Source organism: Hemitrygon akajei, chromosome 13 (assembly GCF_048418815.1).
Source record: "Hemitrygon akajei chromosome 13, sHemAka1.3, whole genome shotgun sequence".
Lineage (NCBI taxonomy): Eukaryota > Metazoa > Chordata > Chondrichthyes > Myliobatiformes > Dasyatidae > Hemitrygon > Hemitrygon akajei.
In genome coordinates, this window is record NC_133136.1 from 81,383,877 (window position 1) to 81,405,071 (window position 21,195).

At 40.9% G+C, this 21,195-nt stretch overlaps 1 protein-coding gene across 6 annotated transcripts in view; it reads left to right on the plus strand.

Moving 5' to 3' along the window:
• Positions 1 to 21,195, plus strand: part of LOC140738007 (prominin-1-A-like) — a 160,820-nt gene that overhangs the window by 17,908 nt on the left and 121,717 nt on the right. For all 6 annotated transcript variants that reach the window (XM_073064966.1, XM_073064968.1, XM_073064967.1 and 3 more), the window contains exons 2-3: positions 10,367 to 10,401; positions 18,201 to 18,886. In XM_073064966.1, the coding sequence (XP_072921067.1) occupies positions 18,664 to 18,886 (223 nt within the window). In that variant the 5' untranslated portion in view covers positions 10,367 to 10,401; positions 18,201 to 18,663. The remainder of the gene's footprint in view (positions 1 to 10,366; positions 10,402 to 18,200; positions 18,887 to 21,195) is intronic.

Sequence of the window (21,195 nt, forward strand, 5' to 3'; positions counted from 1 at the left end):
AACAACAACACACACAAAATGCTGGTGGAACACAGTAGGCCAGGCAGCATCTATAGGGAGAAGCGCTGTCGACGTTTCGGGCCGTTTGAATTTCCAGCATCTGCAGATTTCCTCGTGTTTGCTCTTTAAAAACTGGTAGATTGCTTGCATTTGACTTCAGTAGTGTGGGTTTAGTTTTGTGGCCTCTGATCTGGGGCTGTTGCTTATCTGTAAAGAGCTTTGGCAACTTACAAAGACTGAATGCTTTGAGAAGGAGAAGCTAATAGACTTGTGAACAAATATTCTTCCATTGCAAATTTCTTGCTTATTTTAATGTCTTCCAATCTAGTCATTGATAAATTGTATACTCTGTGATTGTACACTTTTCCTAGTAACCATACAATCTGCCTTGTTTTCTGTCTCTATTCTGTTTGGTTTATTATTATCCCATGTACTGAGATACAGTAAAGCTTCCGTTTGTATGCCATCTGGGCAGATAAGTTGGTAACAAACACAGAATGCCAGAGGTACAGAGTAAGTATGGCTTTGATTCAGAGTTTCATGAATTCACATTTAGTGTATGAAAGTTCCATTCAGGAGTGTGACAACAGCAGGATTGAAGTTGTTTTTTGAGTCTGGAGTTGGTGCATTCCAAATGATGTATCTTCTGTCTGATGTGAGAAGAGAGAACGATTGGGGTAGGAATAACTTTCATTTTATGCTGGCTGCTTTCCTAAGTCAGTGGGAAGTGTAGATTGTGTCTATGGAGAGCTGGCTGATTTGCTGATGTGTTCACAGCTTTCTGCAATTTCTTGCTGTCTTGGATAGAGCAATGGCTATGCCAAGCTGTGATACATCTGGATAGGATGCTTTCTATGGTTCAGCTGTGTGTTTGCGTGTGCATATGTACTCCTCTCTCCTGCTCTAACATTACCCCCTCTGAATGCACTGCCCTTCACTGTCTCCACATCAATCCCAACCTCACCACCAAACCTCCCCTACAAAGGGGGTGCTGTTGTAGTTTGGTGGACTGACCTCTACTTTGCTGAAGTCAGGAGGCAACTATCAGACACTTCCTCTTACTTGCCCTTTGAAGAAGATCCCACTCGGGGGCCATCAGGCCAATGTCTCCTGCAGTATCACCAACCTCCTCAACTCTGGAGTTCTGCCATCTGCTACCATCAATCTTGTAGTTCCCTTACCCTGCTTTGTGCATTTCTACCTCCTCTCCAAGATCCTCAAGCTTGACTGTCTGGTTAGGCCAATTGTTTCTGCCTGCTCTTGTTCACCTGAGCTTGTGTCCACATACCTTGACTCTATTTTATCCCTCTTGGTTCAGTCCCTTCCTTCCTACATCCATGACACTTCACATGCTCTTGATCTCTTAAACAACTTGCAGTTCCCTGGCCCTGATCACTTTGTTCTCACTATGGATGTCCAATCCGTATGCACTTCTAATTCCCCCATCAAGGAGTGCTCTAATTCTTTCTAGATAACATTCCTAACTAGTTGCCCTCCACCACCCTCTTCTGTCTGGCAGAACTGGTCCTCATTCTCAACAATTTCTCTTTTGTCTCCTTCCACTTTCTCCATACCCAAGGTGTAGCCATGGGCACTGGCATGGGCCCTAGCTATGCCTGTATTTTCATTGGCTATGTGGAACAGTCTTTGTTTTAAACCTTCACTGGTAATGCTCCCCAACACTTTCTGCACTACATTGATGACTGTATTGGTGTTGTTTCACACACCCAAGCTGAGCTCCTCAAATTCTTCAGCTTTGCCTTCAACCTCCATCCTGTCCTTAAATTCACTTGGTCCATTTCTGACACCTCTCTCCCTTTTTTCAATCTTTCTCCAACTCTGGAGACAGATTGTCTACTGAAAACTTTTTATTTAAACCTACTGACTTAACAACTTCTTCCCACCCTGTCACTTGTAAAAATGTCATTCCTTTTTCTCAAATCTTTTATCCTTCCCGTATCTCTTCCTAGGATGAGACTTTCCTTTCCAAAACATCAACGATGTCATCCTTCTTCCATTTCCCAGACATCCACCCTCACCTATCCTGTCCTTAACTCTCCATAAGCCTCTGCATCCTGCATATCGTTCTCTGCAACTTAAACAGGATCATACCACCAAGTATGTCTTTACTTCTTCCTCACTCTGCTTTCTGCAGGGATTGCGCTTACCATGATTCTTTTGTCCACTGCTGTCCTTCCCGGCATTGAACCCTGCAAGTGGAAGAATTGCTACAACTGTCCATTCATCTCCTCCCTCACCACTATTCGGGGCCCTAAGCAGTCCTTCCATTTCATCTGCAAGTTCATTGGGGTCATCTACTCAGTCCGGTGCAGCATTAGTGACCTGACGTAGATTGGGGTCTGCTTTGTCAGCATCTGCAACAAGCAGGATTTCATGATGGCCAACCAATTTAATTCCCATATATTGGTCCTTGGCCTCCGGTACTGCCACGATGAAGCCACTCTCTGGTTGAACAGTACCCCGTTCAGTCTAGATAGCCTCCATTGTGATGCCATTAACATCAAATTCCCTAACATCTTGTAGCTTATCCCCCTTCTCTCTTCCATTCCCCATTCTTGTTCCCCTCTTACCACTTCTTTTCTCTTCACCTGCCTATCACCTCCTTCTCTTCCTCCTCCTTTGTCCTCTCCGCCTTCTCCCATGATTTGCTCTCCACTTATCACCTTCCAGCTTCTCACTCCATCCTATCTTTCCTCCTTTATCTGCTTTCACCCATCGCCTTCGAACTTGTACTCCTTCCCCTCTCTTCCCCCCCCCACTTCCTTTCCAGTCCTGATGAAGGATATCTGCCTGAAATGTCAACTCTTTATTCCTTTCTGTGAACGCTGCCTGACCTGCTGAGTTCTCCAGAATGTTATGTGTGTTAATGCTGTGCTAATGTTTTGCATAAAGGAATCGTTTTCTGCCTTTAGTGCACCTTTACTATAGAAAATCATATTATATTATGATGGATTGAAACTTTTTCATTTGTTCTATCGTTCATGAGGCACATTCAATGTACAGCTTTTTTTTTAGAGCACCAGTGTTTCAGGTCTTCTGTGTGTGAAAGATTCTAACAAATTATTCTGTGATCTATGCTAAAATATGTCTTGGACCATTTGGGCAAAAGTCATTGAGTATGTGCTGAATAATGGTTTAGTTTTAATGATCAAGTAGCACATTGCATCTGGTATCTGTAGTACACTCTGTAGTTGCCTTCATCAATTTGTTCCCAAGACTACATCTGGCTATTGGAATTTTGTAATGCAAATCAAAGATAGTAGTATTAGACACGTTTGTTTTTTTTGGGGGGGGTCGATGCTCCATTTTTAGCAGGTTGATGATATTTATGTGGGTGGGGCTGCTGGGTTTGATGTTTCTCTCTGAAGGACTTTCACGTTCTTGGTTTTGTAGCTGTTTTGAAGAAGACAGATTTCAGAGTTGTATACAGATACATGTTTTGATAATAAATGAACCTTTGAACCTTTTGCGAGGGGGTGGGGGGAGATGTTGAACCGTTTCAGTGAATGAATTTCTGTGGGCAGCGCTGATCTGATTCCATGTGCTGTTGACCTCAAGTCTGACAATCCTTGCAGTAAGTATTTCACTTCTCACAGCACTTGGTTCCTGTAGGGCATCAGTTCTGAGGAAAAGAAAAGCCAGTTCTGAAGGGCAGTAAATTTCATCAAGGCAGTTATAATTCTCAGACAGCAGATCAAAGGAACGAATAATTGATTTTTTGTTTGTCTGTTGAGATTCTCCTCAGTAAGAAGTTTGGAATTGAGGTTTAATACAGTGCTGATTTTTTTTTTAGTAAAGAAATGGCTTTCTATGCATTTAAAGCACCATTATCATGCTTGAATTTCATTATATTGGAGCAAAACCTTTCATTTGATCTGTGATTCATGGGCACATTCAATGTACAACATTTTTAGAACAGTAGCACCACAATGATAAACTTCAATTTGTTGTAACAACTAGGATTGTTTCTTGTTTCATAATAGCATTTCAATTACATAGATAAGTAAAATATTTGAATTTCAAAGATGGCCTTGGGAGGTTTAATCACACTGGTATCTCTTATGATCACTTGTGTATATTTACTACAGATGTAATGTTGCTGAAGATGACTAATTCTTGTAATCCTATTTTGTCTGGTGATCATGCTTGCCTGATGCTCATTGTCAATGACAGTATAACACTTTTTATCTGATGTACATCTTGAACAGATTTGTTCTTTTATTGGCGGTACTATTTCAGTGGCATCATTAGTCTCCCACTGCATGCACATCTTTGGTACATTGCACATCTCATTTAAGTAGTCATCTGCCTTTTCATTTATGAACATTATTGATTTCATCATCTAAGTTGCATTTGCCTTTCTACTTCTGAGATTTATCCCTTTTAATCTGCCGTTCCTCGAAACAACAGCAAAATCTGAACTTGTCTTTTTGTTTATGACAATCCTTATTTCCCTCCTTTGACTTCTCATTTAGGTAATTTGTTATCTGCTGCTTGGAGGATGAAAAAGTAAGCCATGTCAAGAGTACTTTGCACTTAGAGTTCCATTCCTGGCATTGCATTTGTTCTTTTGGTTGGGTGTGTGGCTGAATCATGACAGACGAAAATGCACTGAACCTTTGTTCTGATGTTGCTGATGTATGTCCAGTTGCTTGTTAGTAGCTCATTCTATAACCCCTCTGTCATACTAGAATGCTAAAATTGGTCAGTGTAACAATATGCTGCTTGTTCCAGAAATGGTAATGCTGATTTGCATAGTCTTTGCTTTGCACCTAGACTTGAAATGATTGTTAAGGCCATCTTGTATCCCTGAACTACAAGTTACTTCATTCTGGGATTAGGGCTTTAGGACAAGGATTGAAGATTTTAAGAGCAAATCCTTTGAATCTGTTTGTGTAAATGAGTATTTATGGATGACTTTAAATGTAGCTGGGGGTGGGGGGGAGAAAATTTACATCAAAAAATTTTCATATTTGTGATTCTTCAAATTAAACCATCTATATGAATATGCAGGATGTTCTTTTTGCATGTGATTCTCTCAACTATACACAGTGATGGCATAGTCCATTTGGTCTGGGTTACCTATACTATATTTAAAATTGAAGACCAGGTCATTGTGATCTTTGCTATTTGCCATATGATGTACCATTCTGCTGAAGCCCATTAGGAACTGAAATAATGGGAGCAAAGTGCATGGGGTGGGGGGGGGGGGGGGAGAGGGAGCTTTCAATTGAATGCAAAAAAAACTCAAGATCTCCACTGTTGAAGTACAGTTTGTTTTTAGGAGCAAGGGGATTCAGTTGCAAGGATAAGGATTAAGTGTTAGAAGCTAAATGTGTTTAATCCATAAGGATTTTTTCAGAAATGTGACAGGATAACTAGCAAATTTGCAAATGAGTACTAAGTATGTTGTTGAAGTGGTGCAATGACTTTTAACCCCAAAAAAGTCATTGTTCACAAACTGGTGGCAATGGGGGAGGAAAAAATACATACTACTACAAGATTAGTAAACAATACTTTTTCTTTTTGAAGCAAAGTTTTGTGCAAAATATAAAGGGTTCTTTCTACACACATAGGCTTGCTTTGTTCATTTCACAAAGCTTGTGAATAATATACAGTTTTACTTTGTCGGAAGATATAAATACATATCAGAAAATAACACTTTTTTAAGAATTCATCATGTGTTAAGGTATTCAGTTGAATTTTAAGTACTATGGATTCTGGTTAATTGGGGCATCCGCTTATATGGGACAACTCTTAAAGGACAAAAACTAATCGACAAAATAACTGGGGTTAACTTTGTTTATTTAGGACACTATGCCACTCAATTGGGACAGGAGATGTTGCCAAATAGTTACTGGTGTTAGTCATGTGTGCTTGACTGGATGTTGGACACTATACCATGCTTAGAGCAGTTTTTAAACAGTGTCAGTTGCATGTGCTTAGGTTCAGAAAGCAGTGATTTTTGTCACTGTTTAGTTGACCAGCAATAATTCAGAACTATTTTGCTCAAAAGCGATTTTGGTTTTTTTTGTTCTTTCGAGCATTCACGCTTGGAGACGCCAGAAATGGCCAGGAGTGAAAATGAAACTATTTCACTACTTCAGATTAGGATCTAGAAAGAATTTGAAGGTATCAGCAATTGTCTGGAATGTTACCTTTGGTCCCCACCAGACACTTGGCTCTCACCTGTGATTACAAGTAGCTGTTTGCACGTGACAGCAGTCACACCCCAGTACATCACTTTGACAGGCAGGCTAAACCAGGTGAGGGTATTTGGCGGGTCTCATACCCTAGTGAGAAAGGGACATGCTTGTCCTAACATGCAAAGTCGGCTATGGTGGACTGGGCAGATGAGGTCTGTTGTGAGATCCAACGATCAGGAAGGCAGTCTTTCAACGCTCCATGGAGGGCATAGGGCTTGAGGAGGTAGAGAAGTCGTCATGGTTATCCACTGCAACCAAAGAAGACCCCAGTTTGTGATGACTACTCGTACCTGGAGTTCCGAGGTTGGGAATGTAACTGCCACGGTACAATGGTTATTCCACTTTAAAAACACGCCAGTGCAGGTTTCCTGTCACCAGATACAATGGACAAACACCAGTTGTATGGGTAGTGTTCTAATCTGTTTTGTTTCATGTAACTACACAATTTGTTACTCAGTTAAACAGTAGTTTGTCTTTTTTTAAAAACTACTATTTTCAGCTATTTCCATGAAACATCAGCTAATTGGACAGCTACTTAATTTTGCTAAAGTATACTGGTCCCAATATGTCCCAGTTAACTGGAATCCACTCTGTTTACTTGGTCTAGAAACTGGTATAACTATTTTTCCATGTTATGTGACTAGCTCTTGACCAACTCATGATCTACTCCCCCACCCCCAATTTCAAAGACTAAATATAAAGAAAACATGTAATTCTTTATTCTGAAATCTGAGACATCAGTATAGCTATCTACTCTGCATCTGAACCAGTTCTGCTGTTTCCTAATTGTACTTGCCTCAATTTCTTCTTTAATTCCCGACTACTAATGAATTTAGTTGAAACTTCTGTTCCTCTTTTGATCCAAACTGTAACTGTTAATGAGAACTGCTGATAGCATTTGCTTTGGTACCATCCTTGCATTTGGAAATATACTTGAAACAGCACCATTTGATACACTATCTGCATTTTCACTTTCTACTTATTCCTTCAGCATATTCGCCTTTTCAATGTCCAGCTGAGCTTTGAACACTGTCTCCAAGGTTGTGGAAAAGAAAGTTGCAAATTATATTATTGGCACAAGTTTGGCTTCTGTATGAATGGCAATGGCTGATGAAACTCGTCACCAAGCCTTCATCATTTCTCTTCTTCTATAAGACAGCTGTTTTGTTGATCCAGTGTAATCATCAGTGTTAACCTGGGTAATGTTCTCAGCAATTGTATTTTCATAGGATGTAGAAAGAATCCTATATTTTGTGCACAATTTGCTAAAGAACCACAAAGTGGTAATGGGACGTGACCATTGAGTTGGGTTTTAGGAAGCATCTTGGAGGAGGAAAAAGGATAAATGAGTCGGAGAATCTTGATATCTGGTCTGAAATTGCATTCTTTTGGTGACTTGAAGGCATGAATCCCAACAATGAGGCAGTTTTTAAAAATGTAAAGATTCCCAAGATCCTGGTAGAGGAATATAGGCATGAAGGTTTGATGAAATTATATTGCCAAGGCAGGGTTTGATGAATTTAGAATTGATTTGTTTGAAAATATTAAAATGCCTTTGAAGGAGAGGGGATACATGATCTGCCGTGATTTGGGTTGACTAAATTTTGACCTCAAGTTTGGGAGTGTAGAATACTCAAGACAAGCTAGGTGTTTGATGGAATGATACATAAGTAAAGGAAATATCAGTTAGTAACAGTAAAAAATGAATCTAGAGTTAACACTGTCCTTAATATTCCACTTGTATTCCACTTTGTGCTCGGTTGTATGACATGGGAGATCATGGTCCTCTGTCCATGACCATGATTGTTTTTAACAAACTTTTCTACGGAAGTGGTTTGCCACTGCTGCCTTTTGGGCAGTGCCTTTACAAAACGGGGGACCCCAGCCATTATCAGTACTCTTCAGAGATTTCTTGGCGTCAGTGGTTGTATAACCAGGACTTGTGATATGCACCAGCTGCTCATATGGCTTCATGTGACCCTGATCGGGGGTGGGGGGGGGGATGGGGGGCTAAGTAGGTCGAAAGGTGACCTGCAAGCTAGCAGAGGGAAGGGCTGCCTTGCACCTCCTTATCTCTACACTGTCACCCAACTGTATGCATTATACCCATTAATTTTATTAACCTTTTTTTACTTTGGAGTAATCAAAATTGCTTGTGGCAACATCACCCCACTTTACTGCACACTTTCCACTTAATCTCATTGTGCTGGGTACAAGGATTCCTTTGTGGCATCGTGGCCAAATGAAAAAATTCACACTTTGGTGCCTGTTACATTGATGAAAGTTTTGTGTTTATATAAGTCAACACACATAAGATGCTGGAGGAACTTGGGTTCGGCAACATCAATGGAGAGAAATGAACGAGGCCCTTCACTAGGACTGGAAGGGAAGGTGCAGAAAGTGGTGGGTTGGGGGAAGAGGGAGAGGACCATAGGACCATAGACTGGCAGGTGGATTGATGAGTCCAGTTGATTTTGGAGAGGGGAGGGGTGGTTGAAAGGGAGTGATGCGAGAAGCTAGGAGGTGATGGGTGGAAGAGGTAAAGAGCTGTAGGAAAGATGAAATCTGATCAGTAGACCATTGAATAAAGGAAAGGTGGTGGAGAACAGGAGGGAGGTGATGGGTAGGTCATTACGGTGGGGTGGGGAAGAGAAGGGGTGAGAAGGCCAGCAGAGAGAGGAAAAATAATGTGGGGTGGTTGAAAAATCAGGAAATTGGTCATGGGAAGTTGGATAAATTGATGTCTATGCCATCAAGTTGGAGAGTACCAAGACGGAATAAGGCGTTGCTCCACCAATCCTTTGGCCTCGCCATGGCAGTTCTCCTCCTCCTCACCTACTACCTTATTCTGGCTTCTACACGCTTCATTTCCAGTCCTGATCATGGGTCTCAGTCCAAAATGTGTCATTTCCCTCCACAGTTGCTGCCTGACCTGAGGATTTCCTCCAGCATGTGTGTTTTTCAAGATTTCCCACACAGGCAAAATGTCAAGTCTCTGTGAAGACATGGAATACTCGTGTTCCTCCTCTCAGCTAACGAAGGCAAGAGCTGGGAAGTTGTGGCACCATTTTAAACTGTGGATTAGGCCACATGAAGATCATGTGGAATTCTGGCCACATCACATTAGAAAGGATCTGAGTTATAGCACAGAGGAGTTTCAGCAGGATGTTGCTGAGATAGAGGGCTTCAATTATGAGAAGAGACTGGATTGTTCTTGCAAAGGAGGCTGAGGCAGGATGCGAATTTGACAGAGGTAGTAAAGGGCATAGCATAATAGTTTAAGAAAAACAATTTTGTTTATAGATTTAGGGCTGGGAAGCACCTTAACCACCCAGTGGTTAGTTGCGATCTGAAATGCACTGCCTGAGTTGGGGGTGGAAGCTGGTGTTCACAACATTTTACTAACTGGACGGGCACTTGGATTCCTAAGGTCAGGTTTTTAAATACTGGAAATGGGATAAGAGTAGGTAGTTTATGGTTGGCATTGATATAGTGGGCTGGAAAGCCCACTGAAGTGCTGTGTGACTATGACCCTATTCCCTCAGAGCACAACTCCTTACAGGAGAGCAACAAAAGTAGTTTTTGTGGTCCAATCTTGTACACCTTATTAGTGTATCATCCGGGAAACAGTTACAAAACATTCATATATCACCGTTGTTGGAAATCTAAAGTAACACACACTCAATGTGGGAGGAACACAGCATGTCAGACAGCATCTACTGAGGGGAAACAGTTTTGGCTGAGACCCTACATTAGCCCCGAAGAGTCTAGGACTGTAACATTAACTGGTGGGTCACTTCCCTCCATAGATGTTGACTGACCAGAGTTCCTCTAAAATTTTGTACGTTTCCCGTTTATCTTTACTGCCACCTTTTTTTAACCTAGGCATACCTGCTTCTCAACATTGTAAGGCCCCACTATTCACTGTTTGCCTTGCCTTCTAGTGCAAAGTGCATCATGTCACAGTTATTAAGATAAAATTCCATCTGTCATTGTTCTGCCCATCTTATCAACTAGTTAATATAAACTTCTAGCCTATGACCATCTTCTACACTATAACTGTTGTGATTGGAATTCATTGCTGTGATCTGCTGCTAAACAAACAGTATTGTTTACATGTTGTCTGTTGTTTATTTTAGGAATTTGGAGAAAGGAGAACAACCTGGGCAATCAAGTAAGAACATTCCTTTTTTGAGTTACATTATTGTAGTTAATACATTAGTGTTGGAAAACATGTTTTTTCCCCCAAGTTGTTTGTGCAGTATTTTTAATTTGTAACTTTTTTTTACACAACTATTCATTAGTAAAACTAAGTTCCATACATTTAACCTATGGATGTTTCAAATGAAACAATTTTAATGCATGTTGTTCACCTGCTGTAAGAATGTAAGCCAAAGCTGTAGTTAAAAGCCTTTGGGCTCAAATGATTTAACATTATTGTTAATTTTAGACTTTGAGGATAAGAGCAGAATTAGGCCATTCAATGCATCGAATCTGCTCTGCTATTTCAAGGCTGATTTATTCTCCCTTTACGACCCCACAATCTCCCGCATTCTCCTTGTAACCTTTTGATACTCTGACTAACCAAGAACCTATCAATCATTGCTTTAAATATACTCAATGACTTGGCGTCCACAGATATCCATGGCAATGAATTTGACAGATTCACCACCCTCCAGCTAAAGAAATTCCTCCTCATCTGTTCTAAATGGGCCTCCCTCTATTCTGAGGCTGTGCCCTCTGGTCCTAGACTCCCCCACCATAGAAAACATCCTCTCCACATCCACTCTGTCTTGAACTTTCAATATTTGATAGGTTTCAATGCAATCTACCTTCATGCTTCTAAACTCCAGTGAGTACAGGTTCAGAGCCATCAAACACACCTCATATGTAAACCTTTTCATTCCTGGAAACATTCTCGTGAACCTCTTCTGGATCTTCTCCAATGCTAGCACGTGTTTTCTGAGATAATGGCCCAAAAATATTCATAATACTCCAAGCGCCGTCTGATCAACGCCTTTATAAAGCGTCAGCACTGCACCTTTGCTTTTATATTCTCAGCCACTTGAAATAAATGCTAACCTTGCGTTTGCCTTGCCTCCCACCGACTCAACCTGCAAGTTAATCATGAAGGACTCTACAGTCTCTTGGCAAGTCTGATTTTAAAAAGCAATTCTTCCTGCTTAGAAAATGGTCTACACCTTTACTCCTTCTTCCAAAGGGCATGATCTCCCTGCCCCCCCCACCCCATCTGCCACTTTGCCAGTTCTCTCCATCTGCCGAAGTCCTTCTGCAGACTCCCTACATCCTCAACCCTACCTGCCCCTCCACTTATCTTTATACTGTCTACAAACTTGGCCACAAAGCCAATAATTCCGTCATCCAAATCATTGACGTATAGCATGAGAAGAATTGGTCAATGATTCACATATTAAATTGGGAATCACCCCTTAAATCAGCTCACTTGAGTACAACCCCAAGATTAATTTAGTACATCATTCTATAAAATGTTTTGAATTTTAAAAAAAATGAAGGGGAAATGTTAGGCAGGAGGGAAAGGGAAAATGGCTAACCAGCTAAGTCAATAACATAGCCAATCTGCCTGTCTGAAGCCTCCGGTCAGAGTTGACCATGGATTTTGCCCTCTAGCTGTTTGGGTACGCAAGCCTGGGCAGTGTAATATGGAGAGCAAGCAGTTGCCCATGTAGCAGTGTTCCCCTTTCTACCCAATTGATGAACCCAAGGAATGGCAGAGGCTGATACAGTTTGGTACCAACAGTGTCGCAGAAGTTGCCAGCCAGCTTCGAAGTCTGTGTAGGACTGCCTTAGGGGCTCCAGCTCTGGAGTTTTCCCTCGGGATTTAATCCCAAAGTGTTTCCCCATGAGTGAATATAGCCGCAAGGCAGCAGAAGTTTGAGATCAGAGTTTTCCTTCTAGATGAGCTGCCAACCATGGCTAATGAGCCTCATTTGCTCAAAGCGACTGGATTTAAGGCACCAGTAATCCACTTTTGCCCCTTCTATTGGTAGAAAGGGTTCTGCCAGGCTTGGTAGCGAAGCCATATGTGAGGGCCAGGAGCTGGACTTCGTTGTCAGAGTCTATTTGAGGTGGACACCTTTGGGATTATTTATTAGGTAGTGGGAGCTTATCCCCATTACCACCCCCAGCTATAACAACCTTAAGGAAGCCAATACCCTTGTTGAAAGCCTAGTGCCATTTCATGGGAATGAAATGTTGTAACTATTGCATGTATCTAAAGGGCCAATAACATTTTCTAAAACCTGATCTGTTAACTGATATATTGATCAGAATTCCCTTTCCAAGAGGATCTAAAAACATCATTTAAGTATTTTTTTTAATTTCAAGATTTCTCTAAAAGTAGTTAAGAACCATGGCTATACACTTTTCTGTTCAGCAGCAATGCTCAACTTCATACTACCTCCCCGATAGGCAACTTGATTTCCACTGCCCAGCACTGCTGCAACCAATGAGTAATTCAGGATGGAGGAAAGGCAGGTGATAAACACAAGGGGAAAAATGCAGACAGTAATGTAAATCTTTGTGCAGGTGTGGCTTGTCATTATCCATTATCAATTTAATAGAAAATAAATAAATTGAAAGCCGGCACATTTGCCTGAAGGTTTTCCTTTTCAGGAACTTTTTAAAAATAAAATCTAGTATTACAACAAAACAGTTTTATAACTGACAACATTATATATATGTTGGCTTCAGAGAGACTAATTTATTCAGCCAATTTGGCAATTGATTGCAGAAATTTTAAGCCTTGCTATCAGCTGAAGATTTCTGCACTTCCTCCTCTGTGTATTGACATTCTATGGACTTGTTGGTTGATAAGTTCACTGGCCATTTCATATTGTGCCTTGTGTAGGTGGGCAATACAAGTTAATGGATATTTGAGAGAAAATAGATTGCAGGAAATAATGGGGGTAATAGAATTGTTCAGAGCAGACAGATTTAATAGACCAATGGCCTCCCCCTGCTTTATAAGAAAATACAGGGTGAGAGATATTGGGAGCCAGCAGTGCAAGATGCAGATTTCAAAATGTGCCAGCTTTCAAACTATGTAATTTCAACTAAATTGAAAGATAGAAACATGGAAAACCTACAGCACAATACAGGCCCTTCGGCCCACAGTGATGTGCCGAACCTGCACTTCAGAAATTACCTAGGGTTACCCATAGCCCTCTGTTTTTTCTAAGCTCCATGTACCTATCCAGGAGTCTCTTAAAAGACCCTATCATACCTGCCCCCTCCACTGTTACTGGCAGCCCATTTCACGCACTCACCACTCTCTGTGTTAATTTTTTTTTTAAAAACTTGCCCCTGACATCTCGTCTATACCTACTTCCAAGCACCTTAAAACTGTGCCTTCTCGTGCTAGCCATTTCAGTCCTGGGAAAAAGCCTCTGACTAATTACATGATCAATGCCTCTCATCTTCTTATATACCTCTGTCAGCGCACCTCACATCCTCCACCACTCCAAGGAGAGAAGGCCAAGTTCACTCAACCTATTCTCATAAGGCTTGCTCCCCAATCCAGGCAACATCCTTGTAAATCTCCTGTGCACCCTTTCTATGGTTTCCACATCCTTCCTGTGGTAAGGTGACCAGAACTGGGCACAGTACTCCAAGTGGGGTCTGACCAGGGTCCTATATAGCTGTAATATTACCTTGTGGCTCTTAAACTCAATTCCATGGTTGATGAAGGCCAATGTACCATATACCTTCTTAACCACACAGTCAACCTGCGCAGCAGCTTTGAGTGTCCCATGGACTCAGACCCTAAGATCCCTCTGATCCTCCACACTGCCAAGAGTCTTGCTGTTAATACTATATTCTGCCAACATATTTGACCTACCAAAATGAACTGCCTCGTGCTTATCTGGGTTGAATTCCGTCTGCCACTTCTCAGCCCAGTTTTGCATCCAATCAGTGTCCCGCTGTAACTTCTGACAGCCTTCCACACTATCCACAACACCCCCAACCTTTGTATCATCAGCAGATTTACTAACCCATCCCTGTACTTCCTCATCCAGGTCACATAAAAATTACAAAGAGTAAGGGTCCCAGAACAGATCTCTGAGGCACACCACTGGTCACCGACCTCCATGCAGAATATGACCTGTCTACAAACACACTTTGCCTTCTCTGGGTAAGCCAATTCTGGATCCACAAAGCAAGGTCCCCTTGGATCCTATGCCTCCTTGCTTTCTGAATAAGCCTTGCATGAGGTACCTTATCAAGTGTCATGCTGAAATCCATATACACTACATCTACTGCTCTACCTTCAAGAATGGGTTTGTCACATCCTCAAAAAATGCAATCAGGCTGTTAAGGCACGACCTACTTTTGACAAAACCATGCTGACTATCCCTAATCATATTTTGCCTCTCCAAATGTTCATAAATTCTGCCTCTTAGGATCTTTTCCATCAACTTACCAACCACTAATGTAAGACTCACTGGTCTATAATTTCCTGGACTATTTCTATTCCTGTTCTTGAATAAAGGAAAATTATCTGCAACCATCCAATCCTCTGGAACCTCTCCTGTCCCCACTGATGATGCAAAGATCATTGCCAGAGGCTCAGCAATCTCCTCCCTTGCCTCCCACAGTAGCCTGCGGTACATCTCATCCAATTTGATGCTTTCCAAAAGCTTCAGCACATCCTCTTTCTTGATGTCTATATGCTCACGCTTTTCAATCCGCTGTAAGTCACCCCTACAATTGCTAAGATCCTTTTCTGTAGTGAATACTAAAGCAAAGTATTCATTAAATGTCTCTGCTATCTCCTCCAGTTCCATGCACACTTTTCTACTGCATACTTGATTGATGTTATTCTCTCACGTCTTATCCACTTGCTCTTCACATACTTATAGAATGCTTTGGGGTTTTCCTTAATCCTGCTCATCAAGGCCTTCTCATGACCCCTTCTGGCTCTCCTAATTTCATTCTTAAACTTCTTCCTGCTAGCCTTATAATTTTCTAGATCTCTATCATTACCTAGTTTTTTGAGCCTTTCTTAAAGTTTTCTTTTCTTGACTAGATTTTCAACAGCCTTTGTACACCGTGGTTCCTGTACCCAACCATCCTTTCCCTGTCTCATCTTTGTGCAGAATGCCACACAAATATCCCCTGAACATTTGCCACATTTCTTCCGTTCTTTTCCCTGAGAACGTGTTCCTAATTTATGCTTCGAAGTTTCTGCCTGATAGCTTCATATTTCCCCTTACTCCAATTAAATGCTTTCCCAACTTGTCTGTTCCTATCTCTCTCCAATGCTATGGTAAAGGAGATAGAATTGTGATCACTATCTCCAAAATGCTCCCCCACAGAGAGATCTGCTACCTGACCAGGTTCATTTCCCAATACCAAATCAAGTATAGCCTCTCCTCTTGTAGGCTTATCTACATATTGAGTCAGGAAACCTGCCTGAACACACCTAACAGACTCCACCCCTTCAAAACCCCTTGCTCTAGGGAGATGCCATTCGATAATTGGGAAATAAAAATCTCCCACCACGACAAGCCTGTTATTATTACTCCTTTCCAGAATCTGTCTCCCTATCTGCTCCTTGATGTCTATAAAAAAACTCCCAGTAGAGTTATTGACCCCTTCCTGTTTCTAAATTTCACCCACAGAGACCCCATAGACAATCCCTCTAGGTCTTTCTCCTTTTCTGCAGCCGTGACACTATCTCTGATCAGCAGTGCCACGCCCCCCACCTCTTTTGCCTCCCTTCCTATTCCTTCTGAAACGTCTAAAGCCCAACACTAAGTAACCATTCTTACCCCTGAGCCATCCAAGTCTCTGTAATGGCCACAACATCATAGTTTCATCATGGATGGAAAAATGTATCTACAGTAATGTAGATTATCCCCTCTCCTGCATAACAAAACAACCTGTAGTAATACACAATCCTTCATGGATGCACTAAACGATAAACCACACCGCAATGATTGATAATTTAGCCAACACAAAGCTTTTGCTCAGCTTTGGAAATGTTCCTCATTGCAAACAGAACACAAACAAGGTCCAGCTAGAGATGAAATAGTACTTTCTCTATCACCAATTTCAGCTCATGGGCACTGTGGAGTTAAAACTCATCTGACATGGTGGTTGGGAGTTAAAACACAAGATAGTGCAAATCAACAATGGGACTCGAGTAGGTATTACAATTCTGGACCAGATTTAAAGAACGATAAATCATCATCTCAGCAAACAGTAACAATACCTGACCCGCATTTGATTAGCAGCCAAATGCAGGAAGTCATTCAGAGATACAAAAGGAAAACTGGCCTTTTAACCCATTGAGTCAGCCAGCCATTTACACAAATCCTATATTAATCTCACAGTCTCCATTATCCCCTGATTTTCCCACTCACCTAGATACTAGGGGCAATGTACCGACCAACACATCCTTGGGAAGCGGTATGAAACCAGAGCACACAGTCACGTGAAGAATGTACAGGCGGGACTTGTCACATCTCTGCTGCTGGGAGGCAGCTGATCTTTTAGCTGCGCCCCTGTACCAGCCTTGAACCTCAAGAGTTCATCAATAAGTAATTGTCATGAATCCTAAGCAAATATCCAAGCAAATTTTCCTGAAATCTAGTTCAACTACCAGAGTAAAAAAAAATTCCTCTGATAGCTGAAATCATATTGGAAAAATTTGGGTTAAGCATCAAAATTTTATTATTGTACATTAAATTTGCAAATATATTCAATGCATCACTAATCTTAATATTGTTGAGATTAAAAGATGAAGGCAAACATTGTTAAACTAATCATAGGCATTTCTATTAAATACATTTTTCACAATTAGTTTGCACAGTTGATCTAAGTAAATTTATTAAGATTATTTTGACAGTAATTTAACTATTATATACAATAGCATGACCTAAAGCTATGAGACAAAGTATATAAAAGGTAATCTTTAATTCAAAGAAAATTGCTTCAAATATTCAATTTTTAAAGACATGTACAGTAACACTAAAAAGAGTTTGTACTGTTGGATTGGAACAGCATTTGATATATAACCAAACATTTAGACCATACAACATTGAAAATTCTGTGTTCTGTGATCCTAGACTCACCATAATTGGAAACATCCTCTCCACATCCTTGAACCTAGCACCTGGGAGGCAATACTGTTCTCTTTCCTGGCCACAGAATCTGCTGTCTGTCTCCCTAATTATTGAGTCTCCTAACACGATCACTCTGCCTGACTTTACCCACCCCTGCTGAGCTTCAGAGCCAGCCACTGGCCTGTCTGCTGCTGCTGTGCACTGTGAGGTCATTTCCCCCCTCATTGGGTGATCCAGTGGGTTATACTTGTTGCTGAGGGGAAGGTTGCTTATTCCCCCTGCTTCTGGTGCTCACCCATCTGTTATCTGAAGCCTGCACTCTGGGTATGACCACCTCAGTAAAAAAAACTTATCTGTGATGTTTTCAGACTCCTGGATGGTCCTGAGTGCATCCAGCTCCAATTCCTTCACCTTGTCAGTCAGGAGCTGAAGTTGGGTATAGCTCCTGCAGATGTAGTATTCAGGGAGACTGTTGGGTACCCTGAAATCCCACATCTCACAGGAGGACCATTCCACTGCCTGAACTATGCTTGTTATACCTCTGACTTCTCAAACTTAAGTTTTAGCCTGCGCCTGTTCTCGCCAAAGCCTGACCACTCTAACACTGGCCCACTCCAACAAAGGCTGCTCTGCTTAAACCTCACTTCTTTTATTAGCCTTTACTAATTAACCCTAGTTAATATTAACCTAAGCAATTTCCTGCTCTGCAGAAAAGGCCTGACCTTAAAGTCCACATGGAATTGTCTCCAACTCACTCCATAGTTTATGGGTTGCAGTTAATTAATTGAAAAAAATGAACTTGTGACTAAGAATTTTTCTCTGAAAATTATTTTAGCCTTCTAAGTTCATGTGTTTTCTGTTGCAGATAAGTACCCATAAGACTGTACCAGCTAATACTCGCTAGTGGGCGGGTTGACCTCCCTTCCCTATACTGATGCAGCTTTTTACTGAGCATTAGTTTGGAGAGCTAAGACGACAGAATCTTTAACTACCTTCCCAGCTGTCATTTTTTTTGTTACGCCCGAGTTGGCCTACTAAATCAGTTTCTGAAGAAGCTTTAAATAGTAATTTGCTTGAGATTTGGAATCTGAGTTCTGCTGGAAGACTGGATGAAAAATTAAGAGATTGCTGTGCTTTGTTTCGTGAATATTGATGTTGGAACACTTCAAAATGATGTTGACACAGAAGCAAAGAGACTGAAGTGGCTCCCCAGTCTCCTGGTTACCCTGAACTGCTCTGCATTGCTTCAAGATAGATTTTTCTTCTCTCCCCACTTGGGGGAAAAATAGGACGCCTGCGATTTTTCTGTGGATTGAGAGTTTGCAGCCATGGTTATCACGGTAACAGTGCTTTTACTAATGCTTTGTAGTAGCACTGGAAGTGACAGTCAGCTATGGAGCCACACAACTAAATCTGAAGCATTGGATTTTGGGGCTGTACCTGCTGGAAACTATGTGACTCAGGTATATTACGATCCAGGACTTTTAGGAATCCTGTTTCAGCTGGCGCGCACATTTCTGCAAGTCGTACAACCCAATCCTTTTCCTCGAGGTATGCATGAGTAGCAAATTACATCATTTGTTTAGAATTCTGCACTGTTGAAATTGTTTGAACTCTCCATTAATTACTGATTTCATCAGCACTCTAATTGCTTGATTCAGGTTGGGATTTGCTTTAACCAAAATTTCTGAATTGTTTTAATATCGCAATATTAAGCTCTGTTTATTTGTAATCAATTTGATAGTTTATCTGGCAGGAATCAAATATCTGATTACACGTGTTATATTTTCACCACAAGTAGTTATTTACCATGGGTAAGATAGTGCTAGAAATTCATCCATTCCTGTATTTTATTCTCTTTTCAGAAATATTTGAAGATGTGAGCTTTTTAGCAAAATTACATGCAGTAATTTTAATTATTAATTATGTTGCAAACCCAAATCTGTTTTCTTAAGGTATTAAAGTAGTATTCACCCATACTGTATATTTTTAGGAGGGAACTGGAGTGTTCCTTTCACAACTGATTGATAAATCCAGGGATCAGGTGTGGCCAGTTGAAATATCTGATCTGATTAGTAAATCTGATAAGCTTTTCCACCATATGTTGCTTTAGTTACAATGAACATCTTAGCTGGAATCCTGAGACAGACAAATGACTCAGAATCTTCATCTGAGTAATAAGCTGTAGGTCCACTTTATTGTAAATGCATTTTCACCCAATTCTAATGAGATTAGTGTGCAAAATGTTCTTAATATGAGCCGTCCCATGGCCCTTCACCCAAACAAGACTTGTACAGAAAAACAATGAAAACACAGGGAAATAATAAATTTTCAGTTCTATTTATGAATGTGGGATCAAAAAAACAAGCATCTACTTGTGGAAATCAAGCGAAAATGTCAATTTCCAGTCTCCTGGCCTTGTATTTGTGTTAATTTGTTTGCAGCAGGTTCACTATTGTTTCATCTAAATTTAAAGAAAAATAGCAGATGCTGCAGGTTTGACAAAAATAGAATGCTGGAAACACTCAGCAAGTCAAATAGCACCTTTGGGGAAAGGAGTTTAATCTTGAATGTTTCATTTATGGGTCTGTTTCATCACTCATTTAAGTTGCTCGGTTTCCTAGAGGTAACATTTTAATGGGTTGAATCAATTCCTGTTGTACACTTTGAAGGGACTGCTTCATTCCACTACTCTGCCTGCCTCATTTCTCCCTCCTCTCCCTCCCAACCCTACCACTCTCGGCAGCAAACTGGATCACTCTGATACAGAACAAAATGAGCCACAATCAATCAGACTTTTTTTTTGTGATGAACTGCCATTTGTTCATGTAATTTGGGCTTTTATTATTAGTAGATTGGTGTACAGATAACTAGGTCAGTTTGACTGTCTTTTGATCAACTTACTGTCAATCTAGCAAGAGCCTTTCCTGATGGAACTGCTTGTTTTGTATCATCTTGTAGCCCCTTCTACCATTAACCCATTCAGTAAAGATACAAACCAGTTGTGCACTTGAGAGTGCAATGGCAGGATGCACCGTACTATATTCGGTCCATCAGGCCTGGACTGTCCCATCCTCAGTCTGGCTTGTTTTGAATATCCCTAGCTGTAACTGTGCTGTGGATCACTGATTTCTTGAAGCCAAAGGGTACTCATACTGCAATTGCAAGATCAAACACTACCTAAATTTACAGCCTTTGATTCCGTGCTATGGAGCATGGATTTTCACTTTCAATGGTTTGGCAAGACGTGTAATGTGGAGGCTATTAAAAAGTGCACTTGGCTCAAACCCTTTATTGAACTTAATATAGAATAAGTTTTGTAAGCAACATTTTACGAGGGAATCCAAATTCTGAAGTTGATGTTTAATGTCTATAATAATGTGATTTAATACAGACGGGTGCTCACTGCCAGTGTAAATGTGATGGCCTGAAAGCCTTGTTTCCCTGCTTTGTGATTCTGATTAATATTCTGGTTCCTGCAAAATTAAAATTTTGGTCAGATCACACTCTTCTTCCTCTCTAGACTTTATTTTCCAGGTTGCACTGAAATTATTTGGATATCCTCATTAATTCACATGTTGGATTCCTTTATGTTGACACTGATAGCCAGTGAGGGACTACCCATCGACTCAAAGAAAGTCAATGGGTGAACTGGAAAGATTTAGCTGATCAGCTGTGGTTGACTTGCATCAGGAAGATTGTGCTGGAGGTTTGCTGGTAATGATACGGTGCTCCTAGTGGTGCATTAATGGTTGGTTTGGGTAATTTAATGGCCATCAGAAGATTTAGGGTTTTGATTTTTCTACATCTGGTAGCTGGCAAATTGGTTTTCTTCATTTCAACTTGTCTTTCCTAGAAAG